This window comes from Limanda limanda, chromosome 2 (genome assembly GCF_963576545.1).
Source record: "Limanda limanda chromosome 2, fLimLim1.1, whole genome shotgun sequence".
In the NCBI taxonomy this organism is placed as follows: domain Eukaryota; kingdom Metazoa; phylum Chordata; class Actinopteri; order Pleuronectiformes; family Pleuronectidae; genus Limanda; species Limanda limanda.
The window spans coordinates 2,705,271-2,724,140 of NC_083637.1; the positions used below are offsets into that span (position 1 = coordinate 2,705,271).

The 18,870-nt window shown below is 45.5% G+C and overlaps 2 protein-coding genes across 3 annotated transcripts in view; both read left to right on the forward strand.

The window, feature by feature from the left end:
- Window positions 1-1,091: 1,091 nt before the first annotated feature.
- LOC133021226 (E3 ubiquitin/ISG15 ligase TRIM25-like) lies at window positions 1,092-12,000 on the forward strand. 2 transcript variants are annotated; one of them, XM_061088004.1, is made up of 9 exons: window positions 1,092-1,699; window positions 3,101-3,196; window positions 4,885-4,965; window positions 5,650-5,802; window positions 6,418-6,577; window positions 6,755-6,793; window positions 7,374-7,451; window positions 7,852-7,929; window positions 8,846-12,000. In XM_061088004.1, the coding sequence occupies exons 1-9, from the start codon at window positions 1,121-1,123 to the stop codon at window positions 9,397-9,399; spliced, it is 1,818 nt and encodes a 605-aa protein (XP_060943987.1). In that variant the 5' UTR covers window positions 1,092-1,120; the 3' UTR covers window positions 9,400-12,000. The 2 variants fall into 2 exon arrangements, with proteins under 2 accessions (XP_060943987.1, XP_060943996.1); XM_061088013.1 differs by having other exon boundaries at window positions 7,855-7,929.
- A 1,953-nt stretch (window positions 12,001-13,953) lies between these two features.
- Window positions 13,954-18,870, forward strand: part of man2b1 (mannosidase, alpha, class 2B, member 1) — a 12,748-nt gene continuing 7,831 nt past the window's right edge. The window contains exons 1-9 of the mRNA XM_061087959.1: window positions 13,954-14,072; window positions 14,481-14,583; window positions 14,803-14,976; window positions 16,187-16,380; window positions 16,908-17,040; window positions 17,213-17,358; window positions 17,487-17,686; window positions 17,786-17,906; window positions 18,026-18,104. Of these exons, the coding sequence (XP_060943942.1) occupies window positions 13,956-14,072; window positions 14,481-14,583; window positions 14,803-14,976; window positions 16,187-16,380; window positions 16,908-17,040; window positions 17,213-17,358; window positions 17,487-17,686; window positions 17,786-17,906; window positions 18,026-18,104 (1,267 nt within the window). The 5' untranslated portion in view covers window positions 13,954-13,955. The remainder of the gene's footprint in view (window positions 14,073-14,480; window positions 14,584-14,802; window positions 14,977-16,186; window positions 16,381-16,907; window positions 17,041-17,212; window positions 17,359-17,486; window positions 17,687-17,785; window positions 17,907-18,025; window positions 18,105-18,870) is intronic.

An 18,870-nucleotide genomic window follows, 5' to 3' on the forward strand; every position in this document is an offset into this window, starting at 1 on the left:
CATTGCCTATTTCCACCGACGTACAGTATTTCACTTCACTTCATAATGAAAGTTCAGAACCTCAGAGTCTCACTTTGACAATATCAGAGCAGTCTGACGAAGAATTTCAAAGTAAAAGCCCCAGGAAATATCAAATTTTTGTTTCAAATTCAGAGTAATATTAGAATTAAACTCCTAGACTTATTTCACCTCATTATGACATTTACCTTGTAAGTGTTTTTAATGTTAAGATTTTTTTTTTCTATCATTCGTTTGAAAAGGTGTTTTGCATAAAGTTTGATTTCTAGTGTTGCGTATTACTCAGGTCACACAGACATTACATTTCCCTCCTTCTTTAATTGTTAAGTAAAACACAGATTGTGAGCATATAATAAAAATTTGCCTTTTGAAAAAGTATTCTGCAAATGACAATTTTGAGATGCTCAGTCATTATTTATAGAAAGTTTTTCATTATAATAAAGGATTATTTCATCAAAGTGGCGGAAATGCGCTTCAATAAAAATGTGCCCGAAGACTAAATGACTAAATAAATATTGCATAATCTAAACTCACTTTCCACACATCTTGAAGATTGGTTTTATTATTCAAAAACTTAAACCGAAGTAGATTCCAAACTTCAAGTATAAGAACATCATAGTATGTGTGGCAGTAGTCCAACTAGTTGTCCAATTATGAGTCCAGCAGCTCATAATAATGAGTTAACAAGTCATAATAATGAGTTAATAAGTCATAATAATTAGAAACTAAGTCATAATAATGAGTTAATAAGTCATAAGAATTAGCAACTAAGTCATAAGGAATATATACCTTCTCGTTATATGAATTAAAGGATCTTTATTATCTGTAAAAAATCCTGTAAAAAACAAAGAACTAAATTGTAAGAAAGAAATCTGTAAAAATCTATGAGAAAAGTATATGTTTTTACATTATTTGATTACTTTGGGTGAACTGCTCCTTTTCGCTGCCTGTCAGACTGCACTGAGGGCAGCAGGCGGAGGGAGTGCGGCTGACATGGCGGAAGGGCTGTTCCTGTTCCCCGGACTCCTCCCCCCGCTCCACACCCAGCAGCTGGATCCTCTCCGGGTGGACCCAGGTCTCGGACCCGGAGTAGGAGGCGGACATGGCCCGGGCCAACATCTCGGTGACGGAGAGCCAGTTCCGGTGCCCCATCTGCCTGGAGCTGCTGCGGGAGCCGGTGTCCATCCCCTGCGGACACACCTACTGCATGGCGTGCGTCAGCAGCTACTGGGACCAGGACTCCAGCCCGCTGCGGTGCCCTCAGTGCCGGGAGAGCTTCAGCCCGCGGCCGGTGCTCCGGAGGAACACGGTGCTCGCCGAGCTGGTGGAGCGGCTGCAGCTCAGCGAGCTGGTGGCGGCTCCGCAGCTCTACGTGGCCGGGCCCGGGGAGGTGCCGTGCGACTTCTGCCCGGCGGAGGGCAGGCTGCGGGCGGACAAGTCCTGCCTGGTGTGCCTGGCGTCCTTCTGCGAGCTGCACGTCCTGCCGCACCGGGAGGTCGGCCCCCTGCGGCGCCACAAGCTGGTGCCGGCGCTGGAGAGCCCGGCGGGCCGGCTGTGCGCCCAGCACCGGCTCGGCCTGGAGCCCGCGGGCAGCGAGGCGGAGTGGAGCGGGGACTGCCTGCTGTGCGAGGCCGACCAGGAGGATCTGCCCGAGGGGGACGCGCAGAGAACCAGGAGACAGGTGGGACCACAACACAGCAGGGCCGGGTCTAGGCAGGGGCAAGAGGGGGCCTGGCCCCCTCAAATAAATGTTGTGCCCCCTCAAACTAAATCCCAATTTATAATAATAATAATATAATAAAGCACAATGCCCCCTCAAGATTTGTGGCTGCCCCCTCATACATGCCTGTCTAGACCCGGCCCTGCAACACAGACTCTGAGGTGGTCTCTGTCAGGTGCTGGAGCTTCAGACAGCAGGGTTCTGTAGAGTTTAGAACATCCACAGACCCTGAGGTGGTCTCTGTCAGGTCCTGGAGCTTCAGAGAGCAGGTTTCTGTAGAGTCTAGAACATCCACAGACTCTGAGGTGGTCTCTGTCAGGTGCTGGAGCTTCAGAGAGCAGGGTTCTGTAGAGTCTAGAACATCCACAGACTCTGAGGTGGTCTCTGTCAGGTGCTGGAGCTTCAGAGAGCAGGTTTCTGTAGAGTCTAGAACATCCACAGACTCTGGGGTGGTCTCTGTCAGGTGCTGGAGCTTCAGAGAGCAGGTTTCTGTAGAGTCTAGAACATCCACAGACTCTGAGGTGGTCTCTGTCAGGTGCTGGAGCTTCAGAGAGCAGGGTTCTGTAGAGTCTAGAACATCCACAGACTCTGAGGTGGTCTCTGTCAGGTGCTGGAGCTTCAGAGAGCAGGTTTCTGTAGAGTCTAGAACATCCACAGACTCTGATGCTTCAGAGACTTTACAAAACAAAGCTGAACTCTGTCAATATTAGGTTTGACACATTGTGTTCCCTCTACGGTCCCTGGAAGTTTTACCCGTGAGGAACCATTTCTAAAAGTTAAGATATCTGATCAATAGATTTAGAGCTTTCACCAGATACCAGGTTTTAGAATGAAAACACTTTAGACAACAAACATTACTGTTAATGTGTTAATAAATAACTGACATGACCAATACATTAACTTCCTCCAGTTTGATTGAAACTAATCTGTTTCATGTCCTTCGTTATACGAACCATCAGCCGGACATTAGCTCAGAGGTTTATAGAAGAGCGTTGATATTTGATGAATGCAGAACGAATGGACTCATCACTTTGAAACTAACATTAAGTGAAAGTCATCGTTCGTTGATCTGGTTTCTACAGTTTTCTATCCAGATAACGAGCGGCTTCATCGATCAGTTATGAGTTTTGTTTACGATGTGTTTTTAAAGAGAGAGTTGTTTGTGTTGTAGAAAATATAAACAACATGACCCTGTGTTTGCTGTGTTTGCAAAAGTCATACGTCTGATAAGTCTGATAGAAATTGTAGAACAATATTCTAGAGAATGTTGTGAAATACACAAAATGCTGTCTCTGTCATGTAATCTAATAATTGTGTGTCTGTGTGTGTGTGTGTGTGTGTGTGTGTGTGTGTGTCTATCAGCTCCAGCTCCAGGAGTCTCAGCGGATGTTTCAGGGGAGGATTCGGATCGGAGAGCGAGACATAGAAGAGTTTCAACAGAGCTTAGAGTCCCTGAAGGTAACACACACACACACACACACACACACGTTCATCCCTGCTCATCCAGGTTTTTTACAGATGAGTAGAGACTGGAATCCAGAACTGGTTCCAGATTGACCTTATTATTACATTTATCGTTGCAATCATTTGAACCTTGTGAATCTGAGTCGTGTCTTCATTTCATTAAGATGTCGACAGTGTGAGTTGCAACGTCTCATCAGCGTACAGACTAACTTTGTAAACCAGCATCACATCATAGACTATCTAAAAACGGACGGGTACGGATAACACTGCCTATTAGAGTGATAGCGAGTCATGCATTGGGGGCGTGGCTACCGTGTGATTGACAGCTATGGCTACATGTCGGATGTCTACATTTTCTGACGTCCTACTTAAAAAAAAATATTTGAAAAAATGTGAAGGAGCGCCACTCCGAGTCGGAGTTCATCTCTTCTCACGATTTGTTTACATTTAGTTTCCCATCGCCAAGCAGTGGAGCGCTTGGAAGTCGGAACACGGACATTTCAAGCCAGGGTGGCGGTAGCCTCAAGTCAGGCTCCACCCCCTGCTCCTTCAAATATGGTCTCTTCTGGTTTCAATAAAACCAAGATGGCAGCTCCCAAACCACTGGGTGACGTCATGTGATCAACGATGATGTCACCATGGAGGAAGGTTATTCGTGCGGCTCTAATGTAAACAGTGGTGTTGTGCAGTGGGAGCTATTTAAAGCACATCGAGGTCCAGGTTACAGAAATAGACTCGTCTTGACATTTACGTACGGACACAACACGCCATCGCCTCTCTGATCATCAGGCTCAGTCTCTCTGTCTCTAGTCCCTCGTCTCTGCCACTCCCTCCGTCTTCCAGTAAATCCTTCCCTCCTCCCTCCTCCCTCCTCCCTCCTCCCTCCTCTTGAGCTCTATCTCCACCCGTCCGCTCTGTGGCTGCTCGAGCTGCAGTGGAAAACCACTTCATCAGCTCACGACAGCATCACACTCACGTTGACCTCCAGTCGTTTTCTATTCTCCGTTCTGTGGAGGATCATTTCGGACCCAAGTCACAGGAATCTGAGACGTTGTTTGGTTTTGTCACAGACAAAAAGAAACTTTCATTTTCACACCTGCTAAAGATAAAAAGACCCTGGTGGATATTGGCAGGACGATGAATATATTGACCGAAAAAGTCGGGGAATTGTAGCTGCTATGCTTCAAAATCTAAGCAAACCTTATTCCATGTATGAAAGTTGATGTAGAAGTTTTACTCACTTTATCTTATAAATAATAATTTCTGTTGAAACAGGATATTGGGAAACATCAAGGTTTCATTGAGCACAATAATATTTGCTGTTTCTAAGAAAGTGACAGAAAAGTCCTTGTAGATTAAGATGTATTTTGAAATCAGAGTTTTTGTTGAGGGCCGCTGTGCCCTAGGAGGTAGAGCGGGTCGGCGGTTCGATCCCGGGCTCCTCCAGTCTGCATGTTGATGAACCATGAAGCGAGACACTACATGTGTGAAGTGATGAGTAAAGTGACTCTATATATAGACGCTGTGTATGGATGTGTGTGTGAATGAGCTGATGTTCAGAATTGTCAAGTTTGACATTTTGTCCAGTGAGTTTATTTTTATGTCCAGTTTATGATATGGATTGTGAACCACGGTGTCTTTAAGTACGAGTTTGACTCTCACTGCTGCTCCGCTGTGTTCAGGTGTCAGCGGCGTCGGTTCTGGAGGACGGTGACGCTCTGTTTGCTGACATGTCCGCTCGTCTGGAGAAAACTAAAGCCGAGGTGAGGAGGAGTCTGGAGAACTGGTCAGGAGGGACAGAGTTCAGAGCCGGTTCACCGACCGGCTGGTTTCATCCTTTCACACACACATCGGTATCAACATTCTTTGCCAAAAGAAAAACTTTTATTTTACAGTATAAACGGCTCAGAAAATGTGTGCATTTATGTAAATGTTCTTAATTTAAGTTATATCTTTCGTTATGCTAGTATTTATCGTAAAGTTTAGTGTTAAACTGTTTAATATTCAGCCGAAGTTACATTTCTGTGTCATAGGAGTTTGATAACAACATCTTAGGAATCATTGCCAATCAAAAAGAAAATGTGTCGGCCAAAATATTGGTAACAGAAGTTTGTTACTTCTTAATATCAACACTAAAAATCCTTATTGGCCAGGTTTCAGTAGTTTAAGTAATCACAGTGAGCCTTAAAAATAGTAGTAGTTAAAATGTTCAGATTTTTACCATGTGTAATAGTTTTCAACTACCAAATGTGTTCGGTTCTAATAAAATTATCATTCTTATATTTTTGTTAAAGTAACCTAAGTGGTATCTTCGCCGTAGTATATTGACTCTTTCGATAAAACTTAATTTATCGTCTCTCAAAATCCTGGAACAAGCGTCCGCTACGCACACATACGCTTCACCCGCCGTGCTGAACGTGTCCACATCCTCTGCTCCTGTGCCGCAGGTTCGAGCGCGGCTGGAGGCCAAGGAGCGAGCGGTGGTGGGGCGGGCGGAGCGCGACATCGAGATGCTGGAGAAAGACGTGGAGGAGCTGAGGAGGAGAGACGAGGAGATCAGTCAGCTGCTGCAAACAGACGACAACACACACTTCCTGCAGGTGAGGGGGGAAAAGAAAAGGGGAAAAGGGGGAGAGAGGACAGGGGGGGAGGAGGGGGAGAAACTAGGGAGGGTAAAAATATGTGGATGAAGCAAATGATCTGTAGCCATCCAATAAATCCACAGTGAACTCCTTTTAGTCTTTTGTTTTTAAATCTCTACAGATAATTGGTTTGAAAAATGATGATCTTCCCGACCTGATGTAGATTGAGAGGAAACACATGAATAAACAGCTGTTATTTAAAAGAATAAAACTTCATGCAGCCACAGCCCCACTTTACAGGACATTAACTCTAAGCACTTTGATCCTCCCAGTCGTCAGAGGCTCATAGGAAATACATCGTCGATTATTATATTTGATATTCATCCATTAGATCTAATGCACCCTGGAAACTAAGAACTCACCAGAGTGCATTGGAGACACCCAGAGAGATTAGTCCTTAGAGGAGGGAGAATGGATGAGAGGAGAGAATGAGTCAGCAGTGACCAGTGGAAAAAGACGGCACCTGCCGAGATGCTATTTTCAAATTCAATTGCACAAGGAATTAAGAAGGGGGGGGGGGTGCTGGGATGCAGATATGACGCAATGCTGTATTTTCCGCTCTTCCTCCTTCAGGCGGCTCCTCTGCTGTGCGGCCCGCTGGCCACGGGTCGGCCCTCCAGAGCCCCCAGCCTGCCCACTGAGGCCTTCAGCAGCGCCCGCAGAGCGCTGGGACACCTCCGCAGCCGGATGGAGGAGGTCTGCAGGGAGGAGGTGGACAAGATCAACCGCGCAGGTACGACACATGACCCCGGGGATATGACACGATACAGTAATACACACACGGAATACTCCCGATTGCTCGTAGGGTCATTTTAAAGTCTTGAGCATCTGGTATTAAAAGGATAAAGTAGATTCATGTTTCAAAATTACATTATGTGCTCTTAGTTTAACAATTTGTTTCCTCCCCCAGTCAATGAGAACTACGTGTCTGGTGGAGAGTGTGTAAAAGGTAAGCAAAAGAATCATGATACACACACACACACACACACACACACAGACACACTGTGACAGGTCTGACCCATTTCTACCAGGCTGCTGTTTTGACATGATATTTGACAATGTGAGGGACAGTGGACGAGCTGGACGAGGACGGAGCGATTGTCTGATCCAACACCTGGATCATCTCCAGATTCTGCTCCGTCCTCATCAGTTCAGTTTGGGTGGAGATCATCGAACTCAGTGCAACTCCAATTTACTTCAACCTATCAGTTCTCGCCGGCTTTTCAGTGACAGTTGCAGCAAAATTAGAGATTTACAGTTCATTGTTGTTTTTTGGAACCGCATCATATTTTGTGGTAAATCTGGTTCTTGTGCTTAAAGAATTTCAAAATGATATCCGCAAAACCTGAAAACTGTAACATCCCTGTCCCAGTTATGCTAACGTACTTACAGATTCCTTTTATTGAAAACAGTCTACAGCGAACTGGGACAAATGGGTCATGGTTTTGTCATTTTGTTTCGTTGTTATTTGTGTTGTTTACATTTTGTCAAATATATCAAACACCATTCGTGTCCATTGTATTGGGGAGGTGGCAGAAATCAGTGTGCGGAGAACACCAAACCTCAGCACATGCAACTACCTGCAGGTCAACATGCCACCACAAGGGGTAAGTGGAAAAATGTGTGGGGGTGTTCAGTACATTTTGGTGAAACTAACCTTTAAATTGCACGAACATCAAATCTTTGCTTTGTTGGGTGAAAAGTCAAATTTACTAAATTATTAACATTAAAGATAGGACAGTTCATAGTGAAAAGTCTTAAAGGCTGGTTGGATTGGAAGGTGCCGTCATCTGTCAGATATCTAACATGCTAACACGCTACACAAACATGTGGGAAAATTGCACCTGCTAAACATCAGTGTGTAAGCACTGATGTTTAATTTCCATAATCAAATTATTTACTCCCCCCTCTTCTTCCATATTCCTATGTTCTTCTTCTCTCCTCTAATAGGGACAAACGTCTTTAACAGCGTCTCTCTTTGTCTTCTTGTCATTTGTCCTTCTCCAGCAGTGCCCGTGTCATTCCCTCTGTCCTCTTTGTCTCTGCAGCCGGCTGATCAGAGGATGAGGGCAGCTTTCCTCAGGTGTAAGTACTCCATCTTCATTTAGGGCAGATCCTCCGCCCATTCTCCTTCTTTCACCCTCTACCTCTTCATTTAATTGTCTCTCTCTCTTCTTCTCTATGCATCGCTTCTCCTCTCTTCCTCTCCCCCTGTTGCACACATTCAGTCTGACTATCCTGCATGTCATTCCCCATCTTGCTCTCCCGTCTTCCTCCTCTTCTCTTTCACCTCTCCACGCTCCTAGTTCTACACATAATGAGGGTCCAGCCGGGGAAATCTGAGATCCCAGTCTGGATCCTCATCAATGATAAATGGCATTCATATTGTATTTATGACATCCAGGTTCCTCATTAAGACCGGCGCCTTGTCCCCGTAGAAACAAGCCTCTGACAGGCCGACAGCGTAGCAGCACCTTGTTCAGCATCAATAACTCATGTGGTCACGGGAGGGTTCAGGTCACATGTGTCATTTATCCCTGCTCTGCCAAAATGTTCGTTGAAACAATGAACTGCATAACGTGATGCCGTGGGTGTGGGGCCTCACTCGCTGCTTGAACCTGGGGACAAGAACCAAGAGGTTAAAACTGTATAAACTTTTAAAACCCGAATATCGCTCTCTTACGACCAGCTCGGGATTTAACCACTGAATGATTTAACTGAAGGAGGGAAATAACGTTAAAAGAAAGAAACAAAGGAATTATATAAAAACAGATTTAGAAATCTACCTAACTTCCAAAAACAGAGTGAAAACAAAATCTAAGTAACTGCTCTACTACAGAAACAGAAACACACCCAGAACAGCTGTTTCTAGTTTGTCTTTCCAGAAACTTACATATAAGATGTGAGTGTGGAAATAAGAAACTAAAAACAGCTCAATGTGAGATAATAAAAATATCTGTCAGTTTCTATTTCTGCATCAACTTCCTTTCTTTCTTCTCAGTTTCGTGTCGTCTGTCGTTGGATCCAGACACGGCCCACCCGACTCTGATTCTCCTGGAGGGGCCCCAGGGGGCCCACTGTGGCGAGGAGCCCCAGTCCTACCCCCCCCACCCGCAGCGCTTCGATTCAGTGGCTCAGGTCCTGTGCAGGGAAGGCCAATTTAATGGTGCCAGTTACTGGGAGGTGGAGTGGAGGGGTGGGGGGTGGATTGACATCGGCGTCACTTATCGAGGAATCGGACGCAAAGGTGGCGGGAAGCCCTGCCTCTTGGGGCGCAACGAGAACTCCTGGCGGCTGAGGTGTACTCACGCCGGATATGCCGCCTGGCACGACAACCGTAAGACCACGGTGGCGGCGCCGCCCTGCCCCAGGATTGGCGTGTTCCTGGAACGCCAGAAAGGAGTGTTATCCTTCTACAGCGTGTCGGACACAGTGGTGCTGCTGTACACGTTTCGCTGCCTGTTCTCACAGCCGCTGTACCCGGCCTTCCGCCTGGACCTGGACTCCACCCTGCTCATCTGCCCTCATGAGCGAGGCAACGGAAACGTCACCTAGCGCTCCCTCCTCCTCATCCAGGAGCCTTCACTTATAGGGACTCCTACAGAAAAGGGCTCTTCACTCTGCTTAGGGATATTACTAAAACCTGAGGGTTGGTGAAGTGGTAACAACATCAAGAAGAAGTATCACAGTCAGGAATGAGACTTTCATTCTCATTTCTGTGTCTTCTGGTAAAAACAGATTTTTCTTTGATTGCAAAATATTCTTCTGTTGGATGAGTTGAGCTGAGCTGTGAACACTGTAGCTGATCTTTCACAATATGCCTTTTTATCATCGTACGTAATGACCTGTCCCTGCATAGATCTTACAAAGGCTCATTTAAGTTAAGGTGTCCCTGGAAGCCGTGAAATTGTGACATTAGCTGTGTCCCATTTCAGAGGCCACATCCTTTCTGCATCTGAAGACTGATCACATCACAGCAGTGCAACTCGATTGTCCCATTTCGAATACTCCTTCAAACTAGGATGATAAGTGCGTCCTACCAGTCCCAAACGATGAGGGATCCAATGAGTGGATCCTTCTTGGGTCCGTCCATCCAAGGAGTCTTTGCACAAGTTAGCAGTGCTGGTGGCCAGACCGCAGTTATTCTAAAGCCAACGACGAAACCATGACACGGAGACAAGCTGATAATGCAAATAGGGAACTAAACCGTCAAATTTTTGGTTCGGCCTGCGTGGTCTGTTTGGTCCACAAAGGCCTTCAAGTCCTTGAAGGATGTGGCTGCTGAATTGGGACAAAGCTAGTGAGGAGATAGGTGAGATATCTGAACCCTGAAACTGAAACACCTTATTGTCAACCAGCCATCATCTGCTGTACTATTTATATCCTGTCTTATCCAACTGGGACATCTCCTGAGTAAGAGGCCTGAAAAGGTGCATCACATCCACTTAAGTGGTTTACTACTTAAAAGTATTCCCCCCTATTTTTTTTTACACTGTCTTTTCATTGTGGTAAAAGAAACAAGCTGTATTTATGGATAATATTTTCCATCATGTTTTTTATTTAACCCAGTAAAACCACTGAGAGTTGAATACCCACAGAGAGAGATTTGACATATGGGGAACCTCACGAATAAAAAGTGGCTACGCTAACATACACTAATGGTGGCTTCAGATTTACAGTGGAATCTTGAGAGTGGTTTAGATCTTTTTTTATCTAAAACTCAGCGAGGAACCGAAGAAGCATAAAAAACAAATTGTTCCTTTCGAGGCACATTTACATTGCAGATCTTCATTCGCAATTTCTGTACAGCAAGTAAGCGACAGCTAGCAGCTGGTTAGCTTAGCACCAAGGCTGGAGGGAAACTTCATCTCGCCAGGCTCTGTCCAAGGATAAGAAAAACCTAGATTTCACTTTAGCTTCAACACTGAAAGTCAGTTAGCAAGACGTGCTGGTAGCTTTTCATGTTGGCTTAAATTGTCGAGAGTGGTGAGGGGCTGTTCAGCTGCAACCGGACACTTCACCACTAGATGTCCCTAAATTCTACGCACTAAACCTTTAATTCAAAAGATTATTTTATGATACGTTAACATTGCAGGTCTTTATTACCAAATTCAGATTTCTGATAATGTTTTATATTGTCTCCATTTTGCTAATGCTGGTGCAACAGAAGCCATTACACTTTGGTCATAAATTTGATCTATGGTAAATGATTTAAAATTTAATTATCATTTCAAAACCGGTGAAGACATTTACTGCATGACTCCAAAGTGAATCCTGTCACGTTTAAATCTCGTATCCAATCACGTTTGATTCTGTTATCTTATTTTTATTTATTCATCTATAAATAATAAATAGTAATTTGGGGAAATAAGTGACATACTGCAAATGGAATCTGTTGTCACATTGTCAATACAACATCAGGTGGCTTTTAAATGTCAGGAAACCTATCAGAACAAGAACTTGAACATTTTAAATCTGCAACGGTTTCTTTGAATGTAGCATCACAACAGACAGGGATGCACTTGCAGAGCTAATTATAAGTTGAGTGCAAGAGTGAGCTTGTCTTCTGTCTGAATGGATGTCATGTCCTCTGGCCACAGCTCTTCTTGGGTTTTTTCATCAGCTCTTTCTATTTGAATCTGTTCCAGAGGATTGTGATGATTTGACCGAGCACTGTGTGACGCCTTTATGTCGTGAATTATAAAAATGACAACACAACATGATTATTCCAGTTACATCAAACCTATTAACACTATATGCATTTATTGAAGGCATGTTCAAAAACAGACCTGCTGTGTTAAACAGTTTACTACAGCAAATGTCAAAATGTATTACAGTAATGCTACACAAGCAGGTGTAGAGAATTCTGTTAATGAATTTGCCGACCTCACTATATCTGGCAGGTCAGTTACGCAAAGAAGAAAAGAAGATAATTTTTTTGCCACGAAGTGCATTATTCTACAAGCTGAATGACTGTACCATTAACTGAGGTGTCCACTATTTAACTTTCTATCTCCTTGTAGCATTTTCACCTCCTGTTTACTCACTGTGCTGTTGTTCTTTAACGTGACTGTAAAATATGTTTTATTCGTCTGACTGTCGCTTTTTCCAAGATGAGTTCATTCAACTTTTGCAATAAACCGATCCAGGTCTGAATGTGAAGGTCTCATTTTTTAAAACCTGGGAAGATTAGGACACTTGATCAATTTATTATCATGGAGGATTTTATACAGAAGACATTGTAAATATTATAATGTAGTGAGCTAAATATTCAATTTGTGACTGCGGTTGTTTCTTGGTCAGTCTTCTGCAGATTAAATTTTCATGTTTAGATCTTAAAGAAATCGAACTTGTAACATACAATGTAGAGGGGTCATTTTCTAGATCACTGACTATATAAGGATGGAAAACTTGAGAGCTCCCCAAAAGTAAAGCCGAAGTGTCTTGGTCTCCCCTTAGTGTGCAGTGTAGGTCATTGTCCCTGCCTCCTCTATGTAAGTAATCTGTATTTATAGTTTGATCATTCTAGCTAGTTCTTATTCGGATGTCATATGCCCTGCTGTGCCTGTCAGTCAGGATGAAGGGAACATATCTCCTTCTCTTGATGGTGCCTGTCAGTCTAAACTGAGGGTACAAATCTCCTTCTCTTAATGGTGCCTGTCAGTCTGAATTGAGGGAACACATCTCTTGATTGTGCATGTCAGTCTCAACTCAGGGAACAAACCTCCTTCTGATGGTGCCTGTCAGTCTGGACTGAGGGAACAACCCGCCTATCGATGGTACCTGTCAGTCTGAACTGAGGGAACAAACTTACTTTTGCTGATGCCGGTCAGTCTGAACTGAGGGAACACACCTCTATTAATGGTGCCTGTCAGTCTGAACTGAGGGAACAAACCTCCTGCTGATGGTACCTGTCAGTCTGAACTGTGGAAACAAACCTCCTGCTGATGATACCTGTCAGTCTGAACTGAGGGAACAAACTTCCTATTGATGGTGCCTGTCAGTCTGAACTGAGGGAACAAACCTCCTATTGATGATACCTGTCAGTCTGAACTGAGGGAACAAACTTACTTTTGCTGATGCCGGTCAGTCTGAACTGAGGGAACACACCTCTATTAATGGTGCCTGTCAGTCTGAACTGAGGGAACAAACCTCCTGCTGATGGTACCTGTCAGTCTGAACTGTGGGAACAAACCTCCTGCTGATGATACCTGTCAGTCTGAACTGAGGGAACAAACTTCCTATTGATGGTGCCTGTCAGTCTGAACTGAGGGAACAAACCTCCTATTGATGATACCTGTCAGTCTGAACTGAGGGAACAAACTTCCTATTGATGATACCTGTCAGTCTGAACTGAGGGAACAAACTTCCTATTGATGGTGCCTGTCAGTCTGAACTGAGGGAACAAACTTCCTATTGATGGTGCCTGTCAGTCTGAATTGAGGGAACAAACCTCCTATTGATGATACCTGTCAGTCTGAACTGAGGGAACAAACTTCCTATTGATGGTGCCTGTCAGTCTGAACTGAGGGAACAAACTTCCTATTGATGGTGCCTGTAAGTCTGAACTGAGGGAACAAACTTCCTATTGATGGTGCCTGTCAGTCTGAACTGATGGAACAAACCTCCTATTGATGGTGCCTGTCAGTCTGAACTGAGGGAACAAACTTCCTATTGCTGGTGCCTGTCAGTCTGAACTGAGGGAACAAACTTCCTATTGATGGTACCTGTCAGTCTGAACTGAGGGAACAAACTTCCTATTGATGGTGCCTGTCAGTCTGAACTGAGGGAACAAACCTCCTATTGATGATACCTGTCAGTCTGAACTGAGGGAACAAACTTCCTATTGATGGTGCCTGTCAGTCTGAACTGAGGGAACAAACCTCCTGCTGATGATGCCTGTCAGTCTGAACTGAGGGAACAAACTTCCTATTGATGGTGCCTGTCAGTCTGAACTGAGGGAACAAACCTCCTGCTGATGATGCCTGTCAGTCTGAACTGAGGGAACAAACCACCTGCTAATGATGCCTGTCAGTCTGAACTCAGGGATACAACAGTCGGTGGTCATGTGACGTAAACACAGGTCACATGACCCTCGGTTGTTTTCCAACATGGCGGCCGGGCAGCAGCAGCTCTCTGGAGCTTGTTTCTTCTTCTTCTTCTTTTCTGGAGCTTTAACTTTTCCTCTCGGTCCAGAAAACAAACCCGGTCACGTGTGCGGCTACGAAGTGAGTTCGTCACTTCCTGTTGTTTATGTTTTAACTCGTTTTAAAAGGTTTAAAATGTGAAGTTAGTTAAAACTGAAGTGAGTTTCACTTTCACTGATTCTGTTCGTAAGAGGAACTGAGGAAATAACGTTTATTTAAATGTGTGTGTGTGTGTCTGTCTGTGTCTGTGTGTGTCTCTCTGTGTGTGTGTGTGTGTGTGTGTGTCTCTCTCTCTGTGTGTGTGTTTGTGTGTTTTTGTGTTTTTGTTTGTTTGTGTGTGTTTGTGTGTGTGTGTGTGTGTGTGTGTGTGTGTGTGTGTGTGTGTGTGTGTCTCTCTCTGTGTGTGTGTGTGTGTGTCTCTCTCTCTCTCTCTCTCTGTGTGTGTGTGTGTGTGTTTTTGTGTTTTTGTTTGTTTGTTTGTGTGTGTAGTCATGTCATGTCACCAAACCCAACATGCTGAACGTTCACCTGGTTCCTCACACACATGATGATGTCGGCTGGCTCAAGACCGTGGACCAGTATTACTATGGAGGTCAGAGACACACACACTCAACACACACTCACACACACTCACCACACACACACTCACACACACACAGACACACACAGATGTTGAAAGTGCACGTGGGAAAACCCCTTCACTTTGTCCCAGTGTCATTTATAGATCGTCGACAGAATCAAGGATGAAAATGACTGTTCATGTTTGTGTGTCTGTGCGTGTGTGTGTGTGTCTGTGTGTGTGCGTGTGCAGACCGTAACGATATCCAGCATGCGGGGGTGCAGTACATCCTGGACTCGGTGGTGGACCAGCTGCTGAAGGATCCCGAGCGGAGGTTCATCTACGTGGAGACGGCGTTCTTCTTCCGCTGGTGGAAGCAGCAAAGCTCCGGAGTCCAGGAGACGGTGAAACAGCTGGTGGAGCAAGGTGAGAGGAGCTGGGGCACCTGGGTAATCTGCAGCCCGTCACCTGATGAAGAGCTCCTCCTCCTGCTCCTGCTACTGCTCCTCTTCCTCTTCCTCCTCCTCCTGACTCCTCCTCCTTCTCTTCCTCCTCCTGACTCCTCCTGCTCCTGACTCCTCCTCTTCCTCCTCCTCCTATTCCTCTACCTCTTCCTCCTCCTGCTCTTCCTCTTCCTCTTCCTCTTCCTCTTCCTCCTCCTCCTGACTCCTTCTCTTCCCTCTCCTGACTCCTCCTGCTCCTCCTCCTCCTCCTATTCCCCTACCTCTTCCTCCTCCTGCTCTTCCTCTTCCTCCTCCTCTTCCTCCTCTTCCCTCTCCTGACTCCTCCTGCTCCTGCTACTGCTCCTGCTACTGCTCCTCCTTCTCCTCCTCCTCTTCCTCTTCCTCTTCCTCTTCCTCTTCCTACTCCTGACTCCTCCTCTTCCTCCTGCTTCTCCTCCTCCTCCTCCTCCCCCTCCTCATCATCCTGCTCCTCCTGCCCCTCCTCCTGACTCCTGCTCCTCTTCCTCGTCCTCCTCTTCCTGACTCCTCCTCCTCCTGACTCCTCCTTCTCCTCCTCCTGCTCTTCCTCTTCCTCCTCCTCCTGACTCCTCCCCCTCCTTCTCCTCCTCCTCTTCCCTCTCCTGACTCCTCCTGCTCCTCCTCCTGCTCTTCCTCCTCCTCCCCCTCCTACTCCTCCTCCTGACTCCTGCTCCTCTTCCTCGTCCTCCTCTTCCTGACTCCTCCTCCTCCTGACTCCTCCTTCTCCTCCTCCTGCTCTTCCTCTTCCTCCTCCTCCTGACTCCTCCCCCTCCTTCTCCTCCTCCTCTTCCCTCTCCTGACTCCTCCTGCTCCTCCTCCTGCTCTTCCTCTTCCTATTCCTCCTCCTCCTGACTCCTCCTCCTCCTCCTGGTCCTCCCCCTCCTACTCCTCCCCCTGACTCCTCCTCCTCCTCCTCCTCCCCCTGACTCCTCCTCCTCCCCCTCCTGACTCCTCCCTCTCCTCCTCCTCCCCCTGACTCCTCCTCCCCCTGACTCCTCCTCCTCCTTCTCCTCCTCCTCCTCCTCCTCCTGACTCCTCCTCCTCCTGACTCCTCCCTCTCCTCCTCCTCCTCCTGACTCCTCCTCCTGACTCCTCCTCCTCCTCCTGACTCCTCCCCCTCCTGACTCCTCCTCCTGACTCCTCCTCCTCCTCAGGTCGTCTGGAGTTTGTGAACGGAGGCTGGTGTATGAGCGATGAAGCCACGACTCACTACAGCTCAGTGATCGACCAGATGACTTTGGGCCTGAGGTTCCTGAACGAGACGTTCGGGTCGTGTGGTCGACCACGAGTCGCCTGGCACATCGACCCGTTCGGCCACGCCCGCCAACACGCCTCCATGTTTGCTCAGGTAACCTAGCAACGGGCCGAGTTCCCTCCTGCCACCGGAGTTCTGAGACAATGAACAAACCGTTCACGTGTTTGTGTAGTTTGTAGAGATTGATTGAGAATAATGTGAATTATCGTTTTACTTCCGAAGTGAACTTCTCAATAACACAGATTGCTTTTTTCCAGATTGACAAAGTTGTAACAGGAACTTTGTGAGACTGGAAAAAGAGAAGTTAACATCCAATAATAATCTCAATCAGACACCGGTCATGGAAACCAGCTGTTTATTTTTCAAGTATCTTTTAAGAGTTTTTATTTTTGCTTATTCCAATGAGATAATTTGTTGTATTATTTGTTTTTATTCCTTTGCTAATTTAAAACTTTAAAAATCTTTTGATGCAACTCGTACAAACAGAATAAATTCAAAGTTGTTACTTTTTTCTAATGTGGTGAAGACAGCGAAGCTCTAAAGATTAGCTTGTTGCTACGCTAAGCTACGCTAAGCTAACCAGCGCTTCCCTCTCTCTGGGTCCCGTGTGTTTCGAGCAGATGGGATACGACGGCTTCTTCTTCGGTCGCCTGGACTACCAGGACCGCGCTCGCAGGATGATGGCGAAGGAGCAGGAGCTTCTGTGGCGAGCGTCCGACAGCCTCACGCCGCCGGCGGCCGATCTCTTCACCGGTAAACAAACCTCCGGCACAAGCAGGAAGTCCACCACTCTACTCAGGAGAGGAGAAGCCGAGCGATATGAATGTTCTGGAACGGATCCTGAGACGTCGTTATCGAAATGTGAGAGAAGTTTTTTAAGGATTTGTGTGAATTGATCTTTTGACCTTTGCTCCCCGACCTTCAGGAATCCTTCCCAACGGTTACAATCCTCCTGAGGGCTTCTGCTGGGACCAGTCCTGTGACGACCCACCGATCAGAGACGACCCGGACCTGGAGGACTATAACGTCGATGAGGTGGTGACGCGCTTCCTCAATACGGCCGTCGACCAGGTCCGACACACGTTCAATGTTTTCTATCACAAACTCAATTATTCAACAATCTAAAGCAAAGAAAAATGCTGAAATGTAAAAACTGGATTCATCATCTTTGTGTATTTTTGGATGTTTGATTCTCTCAGGCCGCCGTGTACAAGACGAATCACATCATCATGACCATGGGCTCGGACTTCCAGTACGAGAACGCCAACCTGTGGTACAAGAACCTGGACAAGCTGATCCACTACGTCAACGCTCGGCAGGGGAACGGCAGCAGAGTCAACCTGCTCTACTCCACCCCCTCCTGTTACCTGCAGGAACTGCACCGAGCCAACGTCTCCTGGTGAGCAGCTTTTAAACGAATCATACCTGGACGGTGCAAACAGGTTTCTCTCGTGTGTGTGTTTGAACTTTCTGCGACATGATGGTGTTTTCACCGCAGGGCTCTGAAGACGGACGACTTCTTCCCGTACGCAGACAGCGCTCACGACTTCTGGACGGGGTACTTCACGAGCCGCCCGGCGCTGAAGCGCTACGAGAGGGTCAGCAACAGCAACCTGCAGGTGAACCTCCACACACTCACCTGTATGTTCATCTCTACCAGAGGAGAACTTTACTCTCTCGGACAGTAAACTATGAAGGTTCTGAGTTAACAGTGCAGTTACGTTTCTCCCTGTTTCAGACGTGTAACCAGCTGGAGGTCCTCGGGGGTCCGGGCGCCAGGACGGGACCCTGGGGGGACGGCGACAGTCAGACCATGAGTGAGAGAAGCTTCTTTAAAACAACACAGATATCCTCCTTGCACTGTGGACCCTGTACAACACTCCGCTCCATATACACTTACTTCACATCATATGTGATATGTGTTCATATAAACCATATTGATATTATATATCATTTTATACAATAATATTGTCTTTTGCACACTCTGTCTACATATTCTTACACTCATAGTATATTATATTACCTATTGTATAGTCAAATACTTATATTCACACCTCTACTATATATCATATATTATATCATACTCTCTGTATATTCTTTGTATATATAAGTCTATATACACATATTTATACATGTGTACATGTTATAATTATTATTATTATATCACTATTACTATTATTATTATATATACTGTTGCTGCCATTATTACTATACACTGCTTTTATATTGGTATAATTACTATCATATATAAATATATATTATGTTATATTATATACTATATATACTGTACTATTGGTATATACTGTCTAACAATAACATTACCATCATATCATCAGTACTATTACCATCATCTTGCCACTGCACCTTATCTACCTATTTATCTTGTGTTCCTGTTTTTATTCTTTCTACCTCATTATTTTTTATTTTATTCTATTGTATTTTATTTTATTGTATTCAAATATACCGGCTGCTATGACGACTTAATTTCCCTTCATGATGAATAAAGTAATCTATCTATCTATCTATCTATCTATCTATCTATCTGTCTGTCTGTCTGTCTGTCTGTCTGTCTGTCTGTCTGTC